The sequence below is a fragment of the Odocoileus virginianus genome, chromosome 20 (assembly GCF_023699985.2).
Source record: "Odocoileus virginianus isolate 20LAN1187 ecotype Illinois chromosome 20, Ovbor_1.2, whole genome shotgun sequence".
Lineage (NCBI taxonomy): Eukaryota > Metazoa > Chordata > Mammalia > Artiodactyla > Cervidae > Odocoileus > Odocoileus virginianus.
Window position 1 is genome coordinate 24165286 of NC_069693.1, and position 23749 is coordinate 24189034.

Genomic DNA, 23749 nt, shown 5'->3' on the forward strand with positions numbered 1-23749 from the left:
TCACATAGTCATCTGACAGACGACTACCAGACAGACATCAAAAATTGACTTTTGAAAAAAAAAATTGACTTTTGAAGAACAGTTAAAGTTATGTTGATATATTTTATAATACAGCAGTGACAGAAAACAGTATGGTAGTTCCTCAAAAAATTAAGAGAATTACCACATGATCCCGCTATTCTACTTCTGAATATATTTCCAAAAGAACTAAAAGCATGGACTTGAAGAGATATTTGCACACCCATGTTCACAACAGCACTGTTCACTACAGGAAAAAAAGTAGTGGTTCAAGTGTCCTTTAATGGATGGATGGATCAACAAAATGTGGTGTATCCATACAATGGAATATTATTCAACATAAAAAACATGATTCCAGGGACATACCTGATGGTCCAGTGGTTAGGACTGTGCTTTCCTTGCTGAGGGCACAGGTTCAATGCCTGGTTGGGAAGCTAAGACCCTGAAAGCCACACAGCTTGACCAAGATAATTAAAATAAATTTTAAAAAAAGAGAGAAAAGGTGATTCTGATACACGCCACGTGAATAAGCCTTAAGGACATTATGCTGAGTGAAAGAAGAAAGACACAAAAAGGCATGATTCTACTTATAGGCAATGTCTAGATTCAAAGAGACAGAGAGTAGAATGGTGGAGGTTGAGGGAAGCGAGGAAGTTTCTGTTTAATGGGTACAGAGTTCGAGTCTGGCAAGATGAAAAAGCTCTGGAGATGGATGGAGATGATGGCTACAGAATCATGTGAATGAAATTAATGACACTCAACTCGACATTTTTAAATTGTTAAAAAGATGAGTTTTGTGTTATGTGTTTTTTATCACAATTAAAATAAAGATATACTAACACATTCTAATTTTTTTTTTTAATGGCCATACCATTCAGCATGAGGATCTTAGTTCCCCGGCCAGGGACTGAACCCATGCCTCCTACTTAAGACTTCCCTACAATGGAAGCAGAGAGTCTTAAGCACTGAACCATCAAGGAAGTCTCTATATTAATAAATTCTGAAGATAAAAAAAGGCATGTTGCAAAATAATATGATCATGTATGATCTCAATTTTGTTTCACTGACATCTTAAATATTAAGACACTATATACGGGAGAAGAAAAAAACCTCACAATGGTATATATCAAAAAGTTAACAATAATTATCACTAGGTACTGTGCTTCCAGTAGAATTTGTTTTCTTTGTGTGTCTGTGCTGTTGTGTAAGTCCCAATTTTTCTACAGTTACCTTTGCCATTGAAAGCAAAAGGACGCCGACTGGACACAAGAAAAAGAGAAAAAACACACGCATGTCGGCTGAGGATCCTAATGGGAGAATGCCCAGAAGTACATTTCCAAATGACACAGTAAACATAATTACCCTTGAGAATCAAATTATAAAAGGTAGACTAGCGTGTGGGAAAATAAAGAACAACTCAGAAGACAGAGCAGGGGTAGTTCCCTGTAGAATTAGAACAGAAGCAGGCCCTGATTTTAGACGCTTCCTGGACCCACAGTGGATGCACCACGTCACTGTGTGCCCAGCAGAAAGGGAGAGACTGGGGGAGCCTTGCCCAGCACTCAAGAGGCCCATCGGAAAGGACAGGCTCAAAAAGGGGAGACCCTTGAATCTCCACGCTCCCCTCCCCTACCTCTCTCTCAAGCTACATCCACATTCAGAAAATATTTGCTAGACAGCAGACATCAAGAGAAGAAGGAGCCTTTCTTTCTGTGGCATTCCCTCACCACATCTGGTGCTGCTCTGAATAGAGGCTTTATGAGGGAGGGTCCAGATGCCACAACCACGAGCTACTCCACTGACCACAAACAGCAATAAACAGACGTTAGGACTTAGATCTCTGTGTAGCAGAGACACGTTGAATAGTCATGATGGAGCTTCCATCACATTCCAATATCCAGGAAATGTTTATCAAATGCCTGCACAGGGCACCGTTTGTAACACCATCCCATGCAGACACACACGCACACGTGCACACATGCACACACACACAGACACACACACGCGCATGGAGATCCTTTGTTCTGTTTGAGGGATAAGACTGGGAAAATAATGATTTAGGCTGGAGGCATTCAACAGTCTGATTCTACACATCACACATTAGGAAAAGAGGGGCAGGGGCAGGGCAGGGGCAGGTACACACATCCCTGAGGAAAGATCAAGAGGGACGCGTCACTGCACCCCACCATGAAGGGCCCTGGACCAAGGGGACTGAGTCCCGCAGTAGAGGCAGAGGGTAGCCCTCAGCTTTCCGAGAACTCCAGGGAGTTCTAGGGAGCAGAGTCACTGCAGCCCCTGGTCCAGGAGGAAACGGTACCAACCATGTTTATCTGCCATGTGAGAAAGATCCCAGCCTTCATATCCCTTCCCCACACCCACAAATGAATCACGTCAGCCAACCCTGCATCATACATACTTTTGCCCCCATTGTTCTTCAGGACATTGGAGAGGTTGACGGAGGCGGTGCCTAGCAGTTCATTTCTCAAGGTGTGGCAGCTCCAGACCTTCAGGTCTAAATGACTCTGGGCTGTGACATTCCTGGAAAACAAATACTTGATTCATCACATCCAAGCAGACCAGTCATTCCTGTAACTTAGAAGAAGGCAGAGAAATTATACTGCTGTCATCTTAGAGACGAGGAGGGGACCTCAAAGAGGAAGACAGTCACAGATACCCTTCCCCACCCCACCACCACCCAAGCTGACCATGTAACCATCTAGCAAACAATGAATGCTCTGTGAGCTCGACGATGTAAAAACACCTGAAGAGAAGGTGACTTGGGTATCCAAGGCAGAGGACTAGAGGCTGATACACAAAACCTGGATCTCCCACAACCCCCATCTTGACCTTCCCCAGGGGGGGCTGCATTCGGAGAGAAGGGATTTTCTCTTACAAAATGATGATCTCGTTCCACAGAAGCTCGGAGCTCCCAATTCGCTTTCCAGTCTTCTTGGTCTCGCTGGGGAGTCCATCCACGGCCACTTCCACAAACGAGTTAATTCGAGGTTGACGACTATGCACCTTGGGCTTTGCTGACACCACTGGCCGGGAAAGACAGAAAAAGTCAAGGATGAGTCAGAGGGCTCCCAACTGCCCCCCTGTGGCACATGTTCTCCCTCTTTTTTGTTGTTTCCTTTAAAAAAAGAAATTTTGCTTTTTCTTCATTCTAAAAACTTTTTTAAAATGTGAGGATATAAAAATATATATAGCACAAGCAAAGAAGATAAGGAAAAAAAATCACTCCTAACCTGAAAACACTGGGATGATTATCATTAAGTGATATCAGACTTTTTCTGATATCTGGTAAATACAGACTTTTTCTGGATTTTCATCTCCTATGTCCCTAATTCCTTAAAAACTCCTCTCCTCCCAAAATTCATTTCAAAAGCTACAACCTAAGCCCGTTTATAAGGATATGCCATTAGTGAACTATTCTTCCATTTTTGAATAAATTGCCTCCAACTTTTGGCTCAGGGAAAACAACCACAAATGTATAAAGTATCTGCATGCATTTCTGAGTATTCTTCCAAAGGATACGAACATTTTTTAAAGTTCTTAAAACCACTCAATTCCTTTTTAAACCCACGTAGATACCCATCAGTACTATAGGAACACATCTATTTCACCAAACACTGCATAGCACTGAGCACTGTTTTTTTTTCACTCTTCGCAAATCAAAAAAAAATAGCATAAAGATAACAGCTAAGAGTTAATGAGCACTTATTACAGATACTATGCTGTGCACATGTTATCTCACCGAATCCTTACAGTGAGGCAGGAAATAACATCATCACTCCATTTCCCCCATGAGGAAACAGGCTTGGGGAAGCTAGGTCACTTCCCCAGGCTACACATCCAGGAGCTTCGAGCCAGGATGTGCCTCTGGCTGCCTGACTCCACACCATGCCGTAAGTCATGACCGGACTTTGCTTATTTGTTCTCAATTGTTTCTTCAGTCACTAGCCAGATTGATATTTTTCCCATGTACTTGTTAACCATCTGCATCTGTTCATTTCCTTGTGTGGCAGCATTTCTGATACTCACATGGTACTGGTTAGCCAGGGACTCAGTACCACCTAAGCAAGCATATGCCCAGGGCGGGATGCTAGACAAGCTCCTTTTATACTATGCATCAGTCACAGTGGAAACTGCAGGTCACTAGGACAAAACCCATTTACCTGGCTTCTACCCTATGCCCCAAATCAGAAGATATAACTGACGATCCTCACCACTGATGACAAGACTGCCTGAGCCTGAGCTCCCACCAAAAGTTAGCATACTTCTCCCTCCCAGATCCTTCTGAGGGGTGACAATCCTTTAAGGGTCCACAACCTGGGACAGGGCAAAGCCACCTCTGATTCTCTCCTAGCAATCCTTGTCTTCTCCAGGCCCCAGAAAACAGGAGAGAGAAGTCAAGGAACAACAGCAATGAAGCTGTGGTGGAGTTTCAGAAGCAACAACGGATGGTCCTAGGAAAAAAAGTTGTAGTACTGGGAACTGTGGCCCAGAGTAGGAACATGAGACACGCAGAGATCGAGGTTAACTGAGGCCACCTAGCGGGATGAGAGTAGCTCTGCATGCAGACCCTTAAGTCTAAAAAGAAAACAGGGACTACTTACAGAGACCTGTCATTTAGAGCAAGACTGTTTCTTTGAAATCGACAAGTTTAAGCCTTTTATTTAACAGTTGGGCCAACTAAGATCCAGAGAGGTAAGACAATGTAACCAAAATCAGAGAGCTAGTCAGAGCAGTGCTCAACCTTGAACCAAGTCTCCCAGCTCCTGGGCCAGTTCTGTGAACTCTGCCATCATGCTTCCTTTTGGCCCTTCTTTTTTGTTTGTTTAAATATTTATTTATTTGGCTGCTCTAGGTCTTAGGTGCGGCATGTGGGATCCAGTTCCCTGATCAGAGATGGAACCCAGGCTCCCAGCACTGGGAACACGGAGTCTTAGCCACCGGACCACCAGATAAGTTCTGGTCCTTGTTTTTTAGTATTTACTTAAAATATATATATATACATATATATATATATATATATATATAATGTGTGTATATACATATATATATATAATTTCAGATGTTGAGAAAAGTTGTGAGACTAATACAAAGAATTCTTATAAACCCTTCACCCACAATCAGCAAACATTAACTTTTCACTGTATCTGCTTTATCATTTTCTTTTTCTCCCTTGATTTTCTCTCATACACATACTCATTTTTAACTAAAACAACCAATCTATCCTAAAGGAGATCAGTCCTGGGTGTTCATTGGAAGGACTGATGCTGAAGCTGAAACTCCAATACTTTGGCCACCTCATGTGAAGAATTGACTCACTGGAAAAGACCCTGATGCTGCGATGGATTGGGGGCAGGAGAAGGGGACGACAGAGTATGAGATGGTTGGATGGCATCACCGACCCGATGGACATGGGTTTGAGTAAACTCCAGGAGTTGGTGATGGGAGGCCTGGCATGCTGCGACTCATGAGGTGGCAAAGAGTCAGACACGACTGAGCGACTGAACTGAACTGAACGGAAGAGTGAGTTGTAGACACTATGCCCCTTTAGTCCTAAATATCTCAGGCTGTCTTTTCTAATAACTATGACATTTTCTAACAGAACCATAGTACAATTATCAACATTGTACTATTATCTATTATCTAAGGTACAGACATTATTCAAATTTTGCCAATTATCTTATCGATGTCCATTATAGCAAAAGAGAAAAGGAAAGATTTTTTTCTAGTCCCAATGCAAGCTAAGATCACATAGTGTGCTGCTGCTGCTCCTGCTAGGTACCTTCAGTCGTGTCCGACTCTGTGCGACCCCATAGACGGGAGCCCATCAGGCTCCCCCATCCCTGGGATTCTCCAGGCAAGAACACTGGAGTGGGTTGCCGTTTCCTTCTCCAGTGCATGAAAGTGAAAAGTGAAAGGGAAGTCACTCAGTCGTTTTCTCAACTCTTCTCGACCCCATGGACTTCAGCCTACCAGGCTCCTCCATTCATGGGATTTTCCAGGCAAGAGTACTGGAGTGGGGTGCCATTGCCTTCTGCGTCACATACCGTAGTTAGTGTTTTTACCATGAAGTTTCCAATTTACAGAAAAATTGAAGAAAAATAATAGCATACTCTTCACCAATTGTTATTTTGCTACATTCACTTTTTTCCCCCCTCTCTGTGACTATCACCAATGTTACCCAGAGAACCTCTACAATAATGAAAATATCCGCTCCATCACTGTTCAATACACTGCTGCAATATACACATGGCTACAAGGCACTTAAACTATGCTAGTGAGACTGAGGATTTGAGCTTTAATAAATTTTATTTAATTTGAATTTTAATGTAAATAGTTATTTGCGGCTACACTTTCTAACCTGTTGGATAGCACAAGATACAGATGTAAGACATCTATGTCTATATGTGTATGTATATACATATATATCCACACATTTTAATTTTTTGGTAAACTATTTGAAAGTAAGTTGTAGACCTCATGACAGATCAGCCCAAATTACTTTCAGAAAGCAACTGCTAACAATAAGGACATTCTCCCACCCCACCTCTACCCACTGTTATCATACTTAAAAAAAAATGTACAGTCACTCCCTCCTTCATTTGATATCCATTCCATATTCAAATCTCCCCAATTATTCTAAATATATTTTTAAAGCTGTTTCTCCCCCAACCCAGGATCCAATCAAGATGCATAAATTATTTTCGGTTGCTGTCTCCTTAATCTTTTAACACCTAGAATGCACTCCCTTCTTCTTCCATGACAGTGATTTTTAAAGACTTCCACCAGATGTCTCATAGAACCCACTGAATCCTGCATTTTTCTGATTGTTCCCTCATGGTTAGATGCACATTGAACATTTTTGTCAAGAATACTAACCACGCAGGTTCCTGAATTTCCTGAATCCTGAATTAGCAAGTGAGTGAAGTCGCTCAGTCGTGTCCGACTCTGCGACCCCGTGGACTGTAGCCTACCAGGCTCCTCCCTCCATGGGATTCTCCAGGCATGAATACTGGAGTGGGTTGCCATTTACTTCTCCAGGGGATCTTCCCGACCCAGGGACCCAGGGATCGAACCCAGGTCTCCCACATTGCAGGCAAACGCTTTAACCTCTGAGCCACCAGGGAAGCCTTAACCACGCAGGTTAGGATGTAGATTTACTGTATACACCAGGCAATCCCCTTATTGGGGATGCTAATTTTGATCCTGTGGTTAATGTGGGCCCAGTTTACCAGGTCACTTCACTGTAAAGATACATTTCCTTTCAATAATTTATAATTAATTAATTTTGAATGCTTAAAATGGTATTTTGAATGTTTCTTGTTCTTAAAAGATAAGTCAAAATAAAGGTCTCACATTCATCTACAGTTTATTTATTCACTATTTGAGGAAACATAAAATGCCAGTTTCTTATACATGGAGTCAAATCTTCACATAGCATTTAAATTTTAAAGTTAACAAATAAGGTAAAAATCACATATTTCCAAAATGACATCCCTGAAGAGCTCCTAGGAAGGCAACAGAAGAGAGGGTGGCATATTATCCTTCAATAGATTCCAAACAGCTAGACTTTTGCTTTGCTGTGCTGTTTTTGGTGTTCCTTCAGCTAAATATCATAAAATAGTTGGCTTACATTTGAGGGCCTTGGTGTCTTTAAAATTAGATTTTAAAACTCTAGGACTAGGGAAAGGGTAAACTGGGAGACTGGGATTGACATATATACATACTACTATATATAAAAGAGATAACTAATAAGGACCTACTTATAGCACAAGGGATACTACTCAGTACACTCTGTAATGACCTATATAGGAAAACAATCTTTAAAAAGAATGGATAGTGCTCCCATTAGCAGCCCATATACTAAGATTAGCATGGCCCCTGCACAAGGCTGACACGCAAATTCATGAAGCATTCCATATTTTTTAAATCAAAGATGACACAAATAGATGGAGAAATATACCATGTTCATGGATTGGAAGAATCAGTATAGTGAAAATGTGTATACTACCCAAAGCAATCTACAGACTGAATACAATCCCTATCAAGCTACCAACAGTATTTTTCACAGAATTAGAATAAATAATTTCACAATTTGTATGGAAATACAAAAAACCTCGAATAGCCAAAGCGATCTTGAGAAGGAAGAATGGAACTGGAGGAATCAACCTGCCTGACTTCAGACTATACTACAAAGCCACAGTCATCAAGACAGTATGGTACTAGCACAAACACAGACATATAGATCAATGGAACAAAATAAAAAGCCCAGAGATAAATCCATGCACCTATGGACACCATATCTTTGACAAAGGAGGCAAAAAAATACAATGGCAAAAAGACAATCGCTTTAACAAGTGATGCTGGGAAAACTGGTCAACCACCTATAAAAGAATGAAACTAGAACACTTTCTAACACCATACACAAAAATAAACTCAAAATAGATTAAAGATCTAAATGTAAGACCAGAAACTACTATAAAACTCTTAGAGGAAAACATAGGCAGAACACTCTCTGACATAAATGATAGAAAGCTCCTCTATGACCCACCTTCCAGAGTAATGGAAATAAAAACAAAAATAAACAAATGGGACCTAATTAAACTTAAAAGCTTTTGCACAACAAAGGAAACTATAAGCAAGGTGAAAAGGCAGCCTTCAGAATGGGAGAAAATAACAGCAAATGAAACAACTGACAAAGAATTAATCTCCAAAATATATAAGCAGCTCATGCAACTCAATATCAGAAAAATAAATGACCCAATCAAAAAGTAGGCCAAAGAACTAAACAGACATTTCTCCAAAGAAGACACACAGATGGCTAAGAAACACATGAGTGATGTTGACATCATTCATTATCAGAGAAATGCAAATCAAAATCACAATGAGGCACCATCTCATGCTGGTGAGAATGGCTGCCACCAAAAAGTCTACAAACAATAAGTACTGGAGAGGGTATGGAAAAAAGCGAACCCTTTTACACTGCTGGTGGCAATGCAAACTAATACAGCCACTATGGAGAACAGTGTGGAGATTCCTTTAAAAATTGGAAACAGAACTGCCAAACGACCCAGCAATTCCACTGCTGGACATACACCCAAGGAAACCCGAGTTGTAGGAGACACGATGTACCCCAATGTTCACTGTAGCACTGTTTACAATAACTAGGGCATGGAAGCAACCTAGATGCCCATCGGCAGACGAATGGATAAGGAAGCTGTGGTACATATACACCATGGAATATTACTCAGCTATTAAAAAAAAGAATGCATTTGAGTCAGTTCCATTGAGGTGGATGAAACTGGAGCCTATCATACAAAGTAAGTCAGAAAGAGAAACACCAAACAGCATATTAACACATATATATGGAATTTAGAAAGACAGTAACAACGACCCTATATGCAACACAGCAAAAGAGACACAGGTGTAAAGACCAGACTTTTGAACTCTGTGAGAGAAGGCGAGGGTGAGATCATTTGAGAGAACAGCATTGAAGCGCGTGTATTACCATATGTAAAACAGGTGACCAGTGCCAGTTCGATGCATGAAGCAGGGCAGTCAAAGCCAGTGCTCGGGGACAATCCAGAGGGATGGGGTGGGGAGGGAGATGGGAGGGGGGTTCAGGATGGGAGACACATGAACACTTATGGCTGATTCATGTCGATGTATGACAAAAACCACCACAATATTGTAATTAGTCTCCAATTAAAGAAATTAAAAGAAAAAAAAGAGTAGATATATGTTTATGTGTAACTATTATGCTTATGTGTTGGTTTATGAAACCAACACAACATTGTAAATCAACTACACTCCAATAAAATTTCTTAAAAATCTCTAGGACTGCACAATGGAGAGGCACGGAGAATTAAGGCAGATAGAGGGAACAGCAGGCCACAGTTCCCTAATTATACCTGAGGCTCCATCCATGAAATACATGGGAGGAAAGAATCACTAACAATGTTTAAGTGGCTGTTTTTATCCTTCTCTCTTTCCCCCACCATTTTCCTGGTTGGAAATACATGGGAGGAAAGAACCACCGACAATGTTTAAGTGGCTGTTTTTATCCTTCTCTCTTTCCCCCACCATTTTCCTGGTTGGTATTACCAAGTTCCTATAGGTTAAGTGCATGTATGATGAGATGCACCTGTATTATCAAGTTAGTTCTCACCACACTAGTAAGAAAATACACACTGGGGAAAGGCAACAGAGAAACCTTTAGAAGTCAGTGTGTTGTGTTCCTGAATAACATGGCCAAAAGAGGGACCTCAGGATATCACAGGTTTCCATGGGCAGGCTTCCATTTTGACCTAATCCTGCTAATTACCAGATAAGGCAGTACAAGCTGTAATCTCAAATTCAAAACCCTGGCAGTTCACTCTAATCCTTCTCCCAAGTGCCTCAACTAAGACCCTGTGCAGCCAAATAAATGAATAATTGTAAAAAAAATAATAAAATATAGGTAGAATGTTAAATGCTACCAGGGGCTGAGAAGAAAAAGATAAAGTAGCAAAAAGAGGAGAGACATGAAGAAATCAAGGTAGGGGGTCTTCAGATGGGGGGGTCAGGGAAGGCCTAGTTGAACATGGTGACTTTGAGGTAAAGACCTGCAGAAAGTAAGGATGTAGACTAGGTAGATAACTGGGCCAAAATGGTTATTTCACTCAGAGAGGATAGCAAGTGCAAAGGCCTAGGGATGGCAGCATGCCTGGCAGGGGCAATGAATAGCAAGGGAGGTCCACATGGACCTGTGCGTCTAGCCAGAGCAGAGTGAAACGTGGAACAGGAAATGAGGAGTGGCAGGGGTTGTATTTTGTGGGATCTTCAACTTGTACACTGAATGAGGGAAACAGTCCTTGATATGTTTGAGCAGAGGAGTGACAGGAGCTGGCTTCCATTTTAAGGAGATCACGGGTTGTTGTGTGATCAACAGAATGAAGTGGGGCAAGGGGAAGAAGCAGAAAGCCGGGTTGGGAGGCTTCTGCCTTAATCTAAGGTGGAGGTGATGCCAGCTGGTGGGATGGTGGGGGTGGTGAGAAGTGGCTGAACATGGCCCCAGTTTTGAGGATAGACACAAGCAGATTTTCTGAAAACAGGATTTTGAGAAAAAAAAGAAATCAGGAGGTCAGTTCCAGGCATGTCACATTTTAGATGTTTACTAAGCATTCTGGTGGAGATGACAAATGGGCTACTGGATATACAAACCTGGAGGTCAGAAACAAGGCCAGGTTGGAGGTACAAATGTGGCAGTAATCTTATTATTGGTGACATCTTAAAGTGATACGGTTGGATGAACTCACCAAGGGGAAGAGCGTAGATAGAGAAGAGCCCTGGGGAGGGAAGGAACTGCCATTTTGTACAATTCTTCCGAAAATCTCCTTTTTTTCCTTCCTCTGCAAGAAGTCCAACTTTAGGGGACTTCCATGGTAATTCAGTCCTTGAGACTCCACACTTCCAACACAGGGGGTGCACATTCGATCCCTGGTCAGGGAACTAAGACCCTACATGCTGAATGGTACAGCCAAAAAAAATGTTTTAATTCTTAAAAAAATTAAGAATTCCAGCTACAATATGACAACCCTGTAAGAATGAATAGTTTTGCTCATAAGCCAAGATGTGGTATAATTCCACCTCTTTCCCAAAGATGGGGCTGGGCCTTAAATGATAAACTTCATACCGTGCCACTCACCTTTCAGGATAAGCTGAGACTTCTCAAAAGGCAGGGCCACCCCTGCCCAGCTGGAGCTGGCAGATGCCATGTCATCACCAGGACACTGAAAGACACAGCAGCAGATTAGAGGACATCTGATAAGAGACTGAGGAACTGAGCTCAATCTTAATATCTGAGTTTAAAGAGACAGAAGCAAGAAAATAGCAACATCCAAGCAACTGCAGCCATCAGCAGCCATGCTGCTTCCGGCCGAGAGATGTCTGTCTGCCTCCCTCGCAATGACTACTGAATCTGGTAGGATTTGGATGAGCTGAGGACACACTGCTACATCCGAGTCTTAAGGAGGGAGAGCCTAAAATAACATCTCTATAAATAAAGTCACAGTTCAACAATTAAAAAAAAAAGTAGGGGAACTAAGATCCCACATGCTGCAGGGCAACTAAGCCCACACGCCACAGCTACTGAGCCGGTGAGCTCTAGAGTCCGTGGTCCACAAGAAAAACCTGCCTGCCACAACTGGAGAAAGCCCATGACAGAGAAAGCCCACTTCACAACAAAGGCCCAGTGCAGCCAAAAATAAACAAATGGACAGAAGCTTTAATAAACATTTCTCTAAAGAAGATATACCAATAAGTGTGCTTATTGGACAAGGAAATGACAGGCCAGGATTCAATCTACGTCTTCTGATCCCAAAGGCCCACAGTTACTCAGTTGACTACCCTGTGATCACCTGCATGTGCACATGCACCAGGCCAATAAGCACATGAAATAACTCTTGATTGACAACATCAGCCATAAGGTACACCCATCACTCCATCTTGGCTAGAAGCAGAAGTCTATCTTGCCTTCTGAAAGGATCTTTTTACTCATATATAATTGCATAACATGGTCATTTGGAAAATATTGGTCCATTGAGGGCTGTAGATAGTCCAGATGCTGGCATGTTTCATCACATTCTGTCCAAAAAAACTCCATTTGTGAATGTCACCGCTGATCTCACCAGACAAGTTTTTGAGTGCTGGGAAGCTGTCAAGCTCTTTGTGGTAGATGTAAGGGCTCCAAAATTTCTAATTTTCACTTAAAACTCACATTTTATCATTGGCAACAAGTACTGTCAGTTGTTTTCCTTGAAGTGACAGGCTCACTTCATTCATCTTCAAGAAAATGTCTGCCAAACTCCCAAATCTATTAACATTAGTTTGTCTGTTGATTTTTTTATAAAGCAAAAATGGTATTTCATGAGAAAAGCAACTATATAATTCAGCTCTCGATTCAGTCATACAAGTGTTTTTTCTCAACACAGCCATTATACTGTGGTACACAGGAAAAGGTGTTTTAGGCATATTTTCCATTTTCATCACACAGAATATTAGTCATTTTACTGCTTCATCGAGCACATTTTCAAGTGAAACTGGCTTTTTCTTTCCTCTTTACTGAGTGGGTCGTGGTGAGGAACACAGTAGCAGTAGCCTGGGCCGGTCATACTGCCCTGATTCACACTATGGCACCAACATGTTCACTGACCTTTGCTTTCCCACCATGAGTGCCGATGTGTCACAGTGAAAGAAGGCAAAGTTATCAAGAGAACAGCTTTGACCTTGCAAAACCCTAAAAGTCATGAGGGGCCACCAGGGGCCTGAGGACCACACCCAAGAACAGCTACTGTAAAAACACTATGACCAGGGCTTCCCTGGTGGTCCACAAGGAAGAACAGCCCCTGCTCACTCTTGTGCAGCCCGTGTGCAGCAGTGAAGACCCAGTACAGCCAAAAATAAATAGATAAATCTTACTTAAAGACTAAAAATAAAAACGACCCAATTTCATTCCTTTTCCTGGCTGAGTAATATTCTATTTGTAGAGCCATGGATGGACCGAGAGACTGTCATATAGAGTGAAGCAGGGCTAAAAGAGAAAAACAAATACTGTATATTAACGCATATATATGGAATCTAGAAGAAATGGTACAGATGAACCTATTTGTAAGGCAGGAGTAGAGACAAGGACATACAGAACAGATGTGTGGACATGAGGTGGGGGGAGCGGATGAGCTGGGAGACTGGAATTGATACACTGCTACATGTACAACAGATAGCTAGTGGGAACCTGCTATACAGGGAGTTCATCTCAGTGCTCTGTGTTGGCCTACATGGGTGGGATCAGTTCAGTTGCTCAGTCGTGTCCGACTCTGCGACCCAATGTACCCGCACCATGCCAGGCTTCCCTGTCCATCACCAACTCCCGGAGCTTGCTCAAACCCATGTCTGTAGAGTTGGTGATGTCATCCAACCATCCCATCCTCTGTCGTCCCCTTCTCCATCTGCCCTCAATCTTTCCCAGCATCAAGGTCTTATTTTTCTAATGAGTCAGTGTTTTGCATCAGATGGCCAAAGTGCTGGGATAGAGGGGGTCTAAGAGGGAGAGGATATATGTACACATAAAGCTGGTTCACTTCGTTGTACAGCAGAAACTAATACAACATTGTAAAGCAATTATACCCCAGTTTAAAGAAAGAACACTACGAGATTCCTATTCCATTCAACATCATTTGTACTTTCTTTCATTCTATTTGTATCTGATCTCTCCTAACTCCCTCTCCTGAAGAGCTGTTTAGCCTTAAAACGTGGTTGAATGCACCATATTATTCTAAGAATGGAAGTCCTTTGTATGAGAATTAAATGTAGCTACAGCTAAGTCACATTGACTTTGACATTTTCCACAGATGAATTCTATGCTTCAAGATTTCAGCAAAAACAAAACCAAACCATTCGCCTTCTTTATGAGATATATCCAGTCCAAAAAAATTTTTAAGGGGCCAGTTGTTTCTCTAGGCTAGTCTGTAACAGGCATTTTTACTTCGATCTTAAATGTAAAGCAGCAGTGGAAACTTCTGGAATGTTATGGGTAACATACAGGAATACAATACTGCAACTATTCTTATCGAGACTTCTGGAGACCAGACATTCATGGTACTAAACCCAAGAGTGAATTCTCAATCCTTGTCTTAGACGACCTATTGGCAGCTTTGGACACAATGGATGGTTGACTCTTTCTTCCTTTAAATGCTTTCTCCTCTGGACACCACACCTGCTTGATTCTCTTCCTGCCTCTCAGGCTGCTTTTTCTCAGCCTCCTTCACTGGCTTCTTCTCCGCTCCTGAATCTTCAACCACCCGTGTGTCCCATAGCTTAGCCCTTGCATGTCTCCCCTTGGTTATCTCAGCACATCTCATGGTTTCACCTACCATCTCTTTGTGAATGATCCCAAATGGGTGTGTCCAGTATGAATCTCACCTGTGAACCTCAGGTCCTCTTGTCCATTGACAAAATTGAGCTTCTGACATTTGCCCTCAATCCTGTTCAGTGTCTCAGTTAATGACAACTCCTTCCATCTATACTTCTGGAAGCAATGAAAATTCGATGGTATCTGGCAACCTCTGATTGAGTTAAAGATGCATCCTGAATATTCACTGGAAGGACTGATGCTGAAGGTGAAGCTCCAATACTTTGGCCCCTGATGCAAAGAGCCAGTTTATTAGAAAAGACCCTGATGCTGGGAAAGATTGAAGGCAGGAGGAGAAGGGGACGACAGAGGGTGAGATGGATGGATGGCATCACTGACTCAATGGACATGAGTTTGAGCAAGCTCTGAGAGATGGTGAAGGACAGGGAAGCCAGGCATGCTGCAGTCCATGGGGTCGCAGAGAGTCAGACATGACTGAGCGACAACAATAACTGTACCTCCCAGGATTCCACCCCTAGGTATTTGCGGGGGGGGAAATCTTCCAACCAGTGCAGAAGAAACCATGTTTCAAATGTTCAACATGGCAATGTTCATAACAGCAAACATTTGTAAATAACCCAAATGCCCAACAATGAGAGGAACGAATAAATTGTGAAATAGTTATAAAATGTGATGCTATATACTTGCTGAAATGTAGGAATTCAGCCTTCACACACAAACACCAAACTATAATGCTAGAACTAAAAAGAAAAAAAAAAGTATCAGCATACCAATAGGACAATGCCATTGGTATACATTTGAACCTACACAAAACAAGTGTGTCTACTGTTGTGGACACACATAAATGGAATAAAAGTACAGAAGCATGGATGTGAAGGAACCACATCAAGCTGAGGACAGACGTTACCTCTGGGGGAGCAGAGTAGGGAGCAGGGGAACTGGCGCGAACAGAGAGAGACCAAAGGAACTTCAACTGTATCTGCCACATTTCATTCTTTAAAGGAAGAAGTATTGAAGCAAATATGGCAAAATGTTAATATTCATTAAATCCAGATGGTGGCTTTTATGACTGTTATCTTATTCTCTGAACCACTTCATATGTTTGATCTTTTTTCATAATTTAACAGTAATTTTAAAAAAGAAAAAAAAAGAGGATATCTTGAGTAATGAAGGAACGATTAATGATTGTAAACTAAGCCTCAGGGCTTTCAGTAACAGAGGTTCAAGCACTAAAAGTTGGAAATCCATTATTTGTAGACTTTAAAAAAAAAAGAATAATTTAAAAATCTTTACACCTACTGAGACTTGTTTTCTCCTAAAGCAACTCGACTGAGTGTAGTTTTTAAACTAGCTTGTTCTCCCTGAGCTTTAGCTGTTTTTAGCCTTTGGATGGAACTCGAGAGAATTCTGGAGGATGAAGCTCAAAAAGCCCTCTCATGTTCTGTTAAATGGGAGGAAGACCAAACCTCTTTATCTATACCTCATGGTCCGAAAACAAAATCAATCAGATAAATTCCAAAGGCAGCTCAGAGCAAAACCAACAGGGAAAGCAGTAGAAATAGAAAAAACCACCATGTTTTCTTTCTCTAATGCCTTTTATAATTACAGTCCACTGTTTACTAACAATAACTCATGTTATTTATGCAGGGCTTTGTCTGTCTCTCCAGATCCATTAGCAAGATACCACCCTGACACTACAAGGTAGGTCTCAAATTGAACCTTTCCAATCCATGTATAAACACAAACAACCATCACTATTGAAGGAAGTCAGATCCTACCCCAAAGTACCTGCAATTTCTGTCTCAGGGCCCCATGTTGGACATGGTTCCAGTGGGCATGAGGTCCAAACTCCTAACACCCACTTTAGGAAGCTTATGAAACCTGAAATCCAGATTTTACACTTTGCCTGTCTAAGCAACACAACTAAATGACTCTTTACATGCTCAAGTAAATTTTTCCCCTGCTAATAATGATGAAAGTATTTGCATTCAAGTCATTCCCAAGAAAACTGAGTTAGCATAAATGTGGGACAGGCAGAGGGAGGAGGGAGAACATGCTAAAATATGACCAAAGGTTATAAATGCACAAAGAATTTCATTATTCAAGGGAGTGATGGATTTACTGGGAGAAAAAGAGGGGAGCTGGAACTAAGTGTGGTAGATCTACCCACATTTCCTTAAAAAATAAAAAACATTGTCTTCTGAACTTCAGCTCTATGTAAATCTCAACAAGCAGTTTTTAAAATAAAATATAAAATAACAGAGTAGAAAATATAAAAGTATATCATACATAAAGGAAAGTGTTATTTCATAAAAACTGCATTTAGGGACTTCCCTGGGAGTCCAATGGCTTAGACTCCACATTCCCAATGCAGGTAGGTAGGCCTGGGTCCAAAGCCTGGTCAAGGAATTAGACCCCACATGCTGCAACTAAAAATCCTGAGTGCTGCAACTAAGATCAGACATAGCCAAATGAATGAATAATTAATTAATTAATTAAACACTTGTAAAGGTCACAGCCCAGGAACAGAGACCCATTAACAGACTCAGAGTTAAGGAATTCCCCAGTAGTCCAGTGGTTAGGACTCTGCACTCTCACTGCTGAGGGCCCAGGTCAGGGAAGTAAAATCCCACAAGTCATGCAGCCCAACACGAACAAAAAAACGAGATTCAACCATGAAATTATAAAATACTTTCTCTCCCCCACATTCTGCCACTATATCAAGGGTCCAAAATATTAATAGGAACAGTGGATTACAGTTGAAAGAGGTAAAAGGTATACACTCAATTTAAGAAAAAGTTCTTAAGGAGGATCAGAGACACAAGGGAAACAAAAACAAGGATACTAGCATAATACGAGCTTCAGGTATCTTCAATTACTTCAGTCATTAAATATAAGCCAACTCCAAGCCAGATTACACAAAATGCCCAACTAGATAAAAGCCTGTTCACTCACCCCAGGTCTTACTATCATCATGCCTGGCTTTCAACTAGAAATTATAAGCTATACTAAAAGGCAAGGAAAAATAGTGTGAAGAGACAAAGCAAGCATCATAATTAGACTCAGATATGACATAGATTTTTGAATGATCAGACAGGGAATTTAGGATAACTATTATTAATATCTTAAGAGCTCTAAGGGAAAAAGCAGACAACATTTAAAAACAGAGGAGTTAAAAAAAAAAAAGAAAGAAAAACAGAGGGGTAATAGTAAGCAGAGACATGGAAACTCTAAGAAAGAAAACTAAGAAAATGCAGAACACGGTAACAGAAATGAAGAAGGACTTGACAGGCCCATGAGTAGCCTGGACGTGACTGAGGAAAGAAACAGTAAGCTTGGAAAGAAATTAACAGAAACATTCCAAACTAAAATGCAAAGAGAAAAAAAAAAGAAAGAAAAAAGAAAAAACAGAAACTGCCAAGAACTGTGGGACAGTTTTAAAGGGTATAAAATACACATAACTAAAATACCAGAAGAGAGAAAGGGGCAAAAGAAATACCTGGAGTTACGTGGCCAATAACTTCCTAAAATTAATGACATACACCAAACCACAGATCCAGGAAGCTCATAAGAATCAAAAATACCAAAGTCAATTTGACTTTTTAAGACAAAAATCAAAAGATAAACTTAAAGAACAAGAAAGAAGAGAATGCAATGGGATATTTACAGTGTTAAAAGAAAAAAACCCACCAAACTAGAATTTTCCATCCAATGAAGTTACCATTCAAAGTGAAAGAGAAAAAGTGATACTCTCAAACAAAAACCTGCTCTGCAAAAACTGTTGAAAAGAAGTTCCTTAGAAAGAAGGAAAATTATATAGGTCAGAGACTTATATCTACACAGAGGGAAGGGCGTGCGTGCATGTGTGCATGTGTTCACGTGCGCACGGGTGAAATGCCCAGTCATGTCCAACTCTTTGTAACCCCATGGACTGTAGCCAGCCAGGCTCCTCTGTCCATGGAATTTTCCTGGCAAGAATACTGGAGTGGGTTGCCATTTCCTCCTCCAGGGGATCTTCCTGACCCAGAGATCAAACCAAGTCTCCTGTGTCTTCTTCACTGCAGACAGAGTTTTTACCACTGAGCTACCAGGAAAGAGCATGAGCAAAGGAATAAATGAAGCTCCACCCACTGGCTTCTTTATACAGTAAAAGATGGGTACTGAGGGAAATGGCATGTATGGCGAGGCGACGTCAAATAGGAAACAAACAAGAGAACTAGAGAAGGGACGAGAGGTATGGAGGAAAACGAAGCAGTGAAGGAACACAGGGATTTGGTGGTGGGAGCTGGAAATAAAATTTTAAAGGTTGCAGACAAGGCAAGTCTCATTGAGAAGGGGGTGTTCCCTTCCGAGCAAAGATCTGAAGAAGGGAACTGAGGATATCTGCCTTACAACATGCCAAGCAGACAGGGGCTTCCCTAGTGGCCCGGTGGTTAAGAAACTACCTTGTTATGCAGGGATCTCACATGCCATGGAGCAACTAAGCCAGAGTATCACAACTACTGAGCCCAAACACCACAACTAGAGAGTCTATGCGCAGCAACAGAAGATCCTGCATGATGCAACTAAGACCCAAAGCAACTACATAAATAACATCCTAGGCAGATAAAAGGGCAAGAACAAAAGCTCTTGAGATAGTACCCTGTCTTCAGAATGTAAGAAACAAAAGGGAGCCAGTACTGCTGGAGGGTGGAGAAAGAGGAGGATGATAGTGGTAAGAGATGTGAATGGAGAATTCCCTGGCAATCCAGAGGTTAGGACTCCGCACCTTCACTGCTGCGGGCACGGATTCAATTCCTGGTCGGGAAACTAAGATCTCACATGCCTCAAGGCAACTATTGAGCTCATGCTCCACAGCAACAGAAGACCAAGTGCCACACAGAAGAATCAGCACAATCAAAATAGAAAAAAAATTATTGACTTGACCTGGACAGAATACAGAAGTGAAAATGCATGGTTGACTCTTTGTTTTTGTTGAAATATGGTTCAGGTACCATAAGTTCATCCTTTTAAAGCGTACAATTTGGTGAGCTTTAGTATATTCAGAGAGTTGTACAACCATCACCACTATTGAATTCTGGAACATTTCCATCACCCCAAAAGAAACCAATAGTCACTGCTCACTCATCTTTGCCCCCCTGTTCCTATCCACTACCTCTTCTGTCTCTTTGGATCTGCCTATTCTGGATATTTCAAATAAATGAAATCAAACAATATGTAGTCTTTTGCATCTGGTTTCTTTCATTAGCATAATGTTTTCAAGGTTCCCCACACTGTAGCAGGTATCAGTATTTCATTCCTTTTTCTATCTGAGTAACATTCCATTTCTAAGAACAGACCATATTTTGTTCACCCATTCATCAGCCAACGGACAACTCAATGTTTGTGTTATTAGGATGGGTTGATTCTTATGTTGTTGCAGTTGGCTGGGCCACACGACTTGCAGGATCTCACTTCCCTGACCAGGGACTGAACGTGGACTACCACAGTGAAAGTGCCAGTCCTAATCACTGAAATTCCCAGGATAGGTTGATTCTTGAAGCATGGGTTCATAAAGAGTCGGATACAACTGAGAGACTGACACTTCTCACTTAGCACTGGCAGACTTTGGTATCTGCAGGGGCCATGGCAGGGGCTATAACTGTCAAGGGCACCTTCAGCAAGAGGGCATCTGGCCTTCTGACTGTACCTCTTCCAAACCCCTTTGATTCAACCCAACCAGTCCTGAGCCAGAGTCAGTTTTCAACAGATGTTCACAGACACCTGGTGAGCCCTGGGACTGTGCCAGACCCTGGAAATACAGGATGCCAAGAGGCCCCTGCCCTTTGGGACTCAGATATCTTGATCTAAGAGACCCCCATTAAATAAATCCTCAGAGAGCTTTTGGCAGGAGAAAGCAAACACACATCAGATTTAGCAAGTGACAGTTCTTGCAGTGTCTGAAGTACTTGATTATTCTTATCACCCAACTTCAGCAAGAACCTTTTAGACCAGTAAGTAAATCTTTTGGAAACAGACTACTTCATCAGTCACTAGCCACCAAGTGGCACTGAACAAGTTACTTATCCTCTCTAAATTTCAGTTTCCTAGTCTGTGATATGAACCTAATGATAGCATCTAATACTTACCTTGTAAGATGATCATAGGGAATAAACTAGTTCAGGTAAAGCAGCCAGCAAATACTACTAAGTGCTCTTTAAGGATTACTACAAGCTAAACGTGTTCTTGATGTTGAAATTCCAGCTCTGAGATTCCTGAAATTCTTGACCCAGTTTTGACTCAAGGAACCACTGAACACTGATCTTGAGACAGAAGAACCGAACAGCAGATGAGGTAGGGAAGAGCAAAGACAACTCACCAGCACTAAGATTTTATTTTTAATTAAAAAATAGGTAGAAGGGCTTCCCTGGTGCCTCAGTGGTAAAGAATCAGCCTGCCAGTACTGGAAACACAGGTTTGATCCCCCGTCTAGGAAGATGTCACATGCCACAGAGCAACTAAGCCCTTGCGCCACAACTAACTAGTCTGTGCTCCAGAGCCTGCAAGCTGAAGCTATTGAAGCCACACACTCTAGAGTGCATGCCCCACAACAAGAAAAGGCACCACAGTAAGAAGTCCATGCTCACCACAACTAGAGAGTAGCCCCCACTCACCACAACTGAAGAAAACCCCACGCAGCACTGAAGACCCAGCACAGCCAAAAACAAATAAATAAATATTTTTTTAAAAAACAGGTAGAAACAGGCAGAGTTTCTTATTCATAAGTAAAGATCCACTCTATATCCACTTCTTGAAAGATGTGGATGATAGGTCTGTTCAGAAGATTCCTCCTTTCCTCCACCCTCTCATGCTTTTCCAACATTAATGCTTCATTCTTGGCCTCTTTCTTCTGTCCAGCATTGAGTTCCCTTCCATCCTCCAAAGGCTCATCTTGAAAAGCAATCAAATGGGACTGAACTTGGCCAAAGGCCATCCGTACAAAGACCAAGCATATAAAAAGAGAGGGAGGGACAGGGGAGGTCATAGCATTGGAGGCACAGTGGAATTGTAAGTTAGTAATAAAAGAAACAGGGATATTCCCTGGTGGCCTAGTGGTTAGGATTCTAGGTGTTCACTGTTGTGACCCAAGTTCAAACCCTGGCTGGGGAATTGCAAGTTGCACAGCTGGCCAAAATAAAACAGAGAGAGGAGACTGGAAAGCAGTTCCAAGGACAAAACAGAAAGCAAAAGGCATGGGTGACATAGAAAGAGGACCTGCCCTAGGTCAGGACTGCCAAGTCTTGATATCTGGTATTTTCCTGGAAGGAGTGATTAACATGGGGACTGAAAGCACTAAATGTTTGTTTTCAAGCTGCTGGGGGAGAAGCAGGAGCAGGGGACTGCAACCTTCTCAAAAAGATTCAGTTGGTTCTTTTTAAGAGAAACAAGATTTTCCCTTTTGTCCCTACCTCTCAGAAATTCAAGAGTCTAAAATTGTCTAAAGCGACCCAGAGTCAATCAAAAGCAGTTCACTGACTTGATTCAGTGGAAGCTGATGTTCATGCATCCACTACCACAGGTCCTGCTGACAGAAGGGTTCAGAAGGCCAAGATTCAAACACATCTTAAGTTACACCACCTCATGCATGGATCACTTCATCACAGAGAGGTTCTGTTTGTTTTAAATCTATAAAACAGTGGGATGCTTGGCAACAACATGCATTCAATACCTCTTAGGTAGAACCAACATTTCCAACATTAAAAAGCCATTACCCATCCTTGCAGGTTGTCTGTCTCTTTCCCATCCTTCTTGGAGGTCTCTAAATTGGTTGCCAACCCAGAAAGCCCAACTAATTCCAAAAACTGGAACTCAAATTGATTTTCAGCGGCACTACAGAGACACGCGCTTGGAAGAGTAGCCTCCTTAGGAAGAAAAGAAACCCATTAGTTTGTGGTTTTTCAAAAGAGTCTTTAGATGAAAAGTGAAAAGGAGAGAAAACCAAGCTCCCCAAGACACTGCAATGCTTAAAATTACCTGCTAGCATAAACCAAGATTTTTGTTTCAAAATTTTAAGTTCTAGCACTCCTCTTGGCTATGTATCCACATTACACCATAAGTGACCTTGCCCAGTCTCTACCTCCTCACGCTAACCACTTCCACAGGTACATCCCCAGCCCAGCCTGACCCCAGACTTCCCTATTGAACTGCCCATGACACCATCACTGGGCATTTTACAATCAGTGTCAACAAAATTGAGCCCCAGCCTTGTTCCTCCTACAGTCTTCCTGTTTCAGTTAGTGGCAATTCCATCCTTCCAGGTGTTCACACCACGAATTGCATTGCCACGACTCCTTTCTTCCTTTCACATCCCCTCCACACCCCCTGTTGGCGTACTTCAAAGTAAACCCACACCAAACAGCTGCTGGCCACCTCCATCACTGCCACCCACCCATCCTTCACCTGGATCATGGCAGGAGCCTCTAAACTTGTCTACCTGCTTCTACCTCAGTCCTCTTTGCTTTCTCCACAAGGCACCCACAGTGAGTGTGTTAAAAGACAGGATGAAATGTGTCCAATCCACTGCACAAAATCCTCCAGTGGCCCCAACTCACTCTGAGTGAAAATGAACATCCTCACAGTGGTCTGCGAGGTTCTCACAAACTGCCCATCTCTCCCTCTACCCCCAACGCCTCTCTGACCTCATCCTCTTCATTCCTCCCCTTTACCCACCCACTCCAATCACACTGGTCTCCTGGCAAGTCCATCAGCCTGCCAGGGGTGGTCCATCCTTTGGGCTTTCGAGCTTGCTCTTCCCTCGGCCTGGACCAC

The 23749-nt window shown here is 42.0% G+C and overlaps 1 protein-coding gene and 1 pseudogene across 1 annotated transcript in view; one reads left to right on the forward strand and one right to left on the reverse strand.

Moving 5' to 3' along the window:
• WWP2 (WW domain containing E3 ubiquitin protein ligase 2) overlaps nt 1-23749 on the reverse strand; it is a 142491-nt gene that overhangs the window by 115846 nt on the left and 2896 nt on the right. The window contains exons 2-4 of the mRNA XM_020870212.2: nt 11720-11804; nt 2912-3059; nt 2435-2556 (exon numbers count right to left, since the gene is read on the reverse strand). Of these exons, the coding sequence (XP_020725871.2) occupies nt 2435-2556; nt 2912-3059; nt 11720-11789 (340 nt within the window). The 5' untranslated portion in view covers nt 11790-11804. The remainder of the gene's footprint in view (nt 1-2434; nt 2557-2911; nt 3060-11719; nt 11805-23749) is intronic.
• On the forward strand, nt 7898-7959 carry LOC139030080 (U6 spliceosomal RNA; annotated as a pseudogene).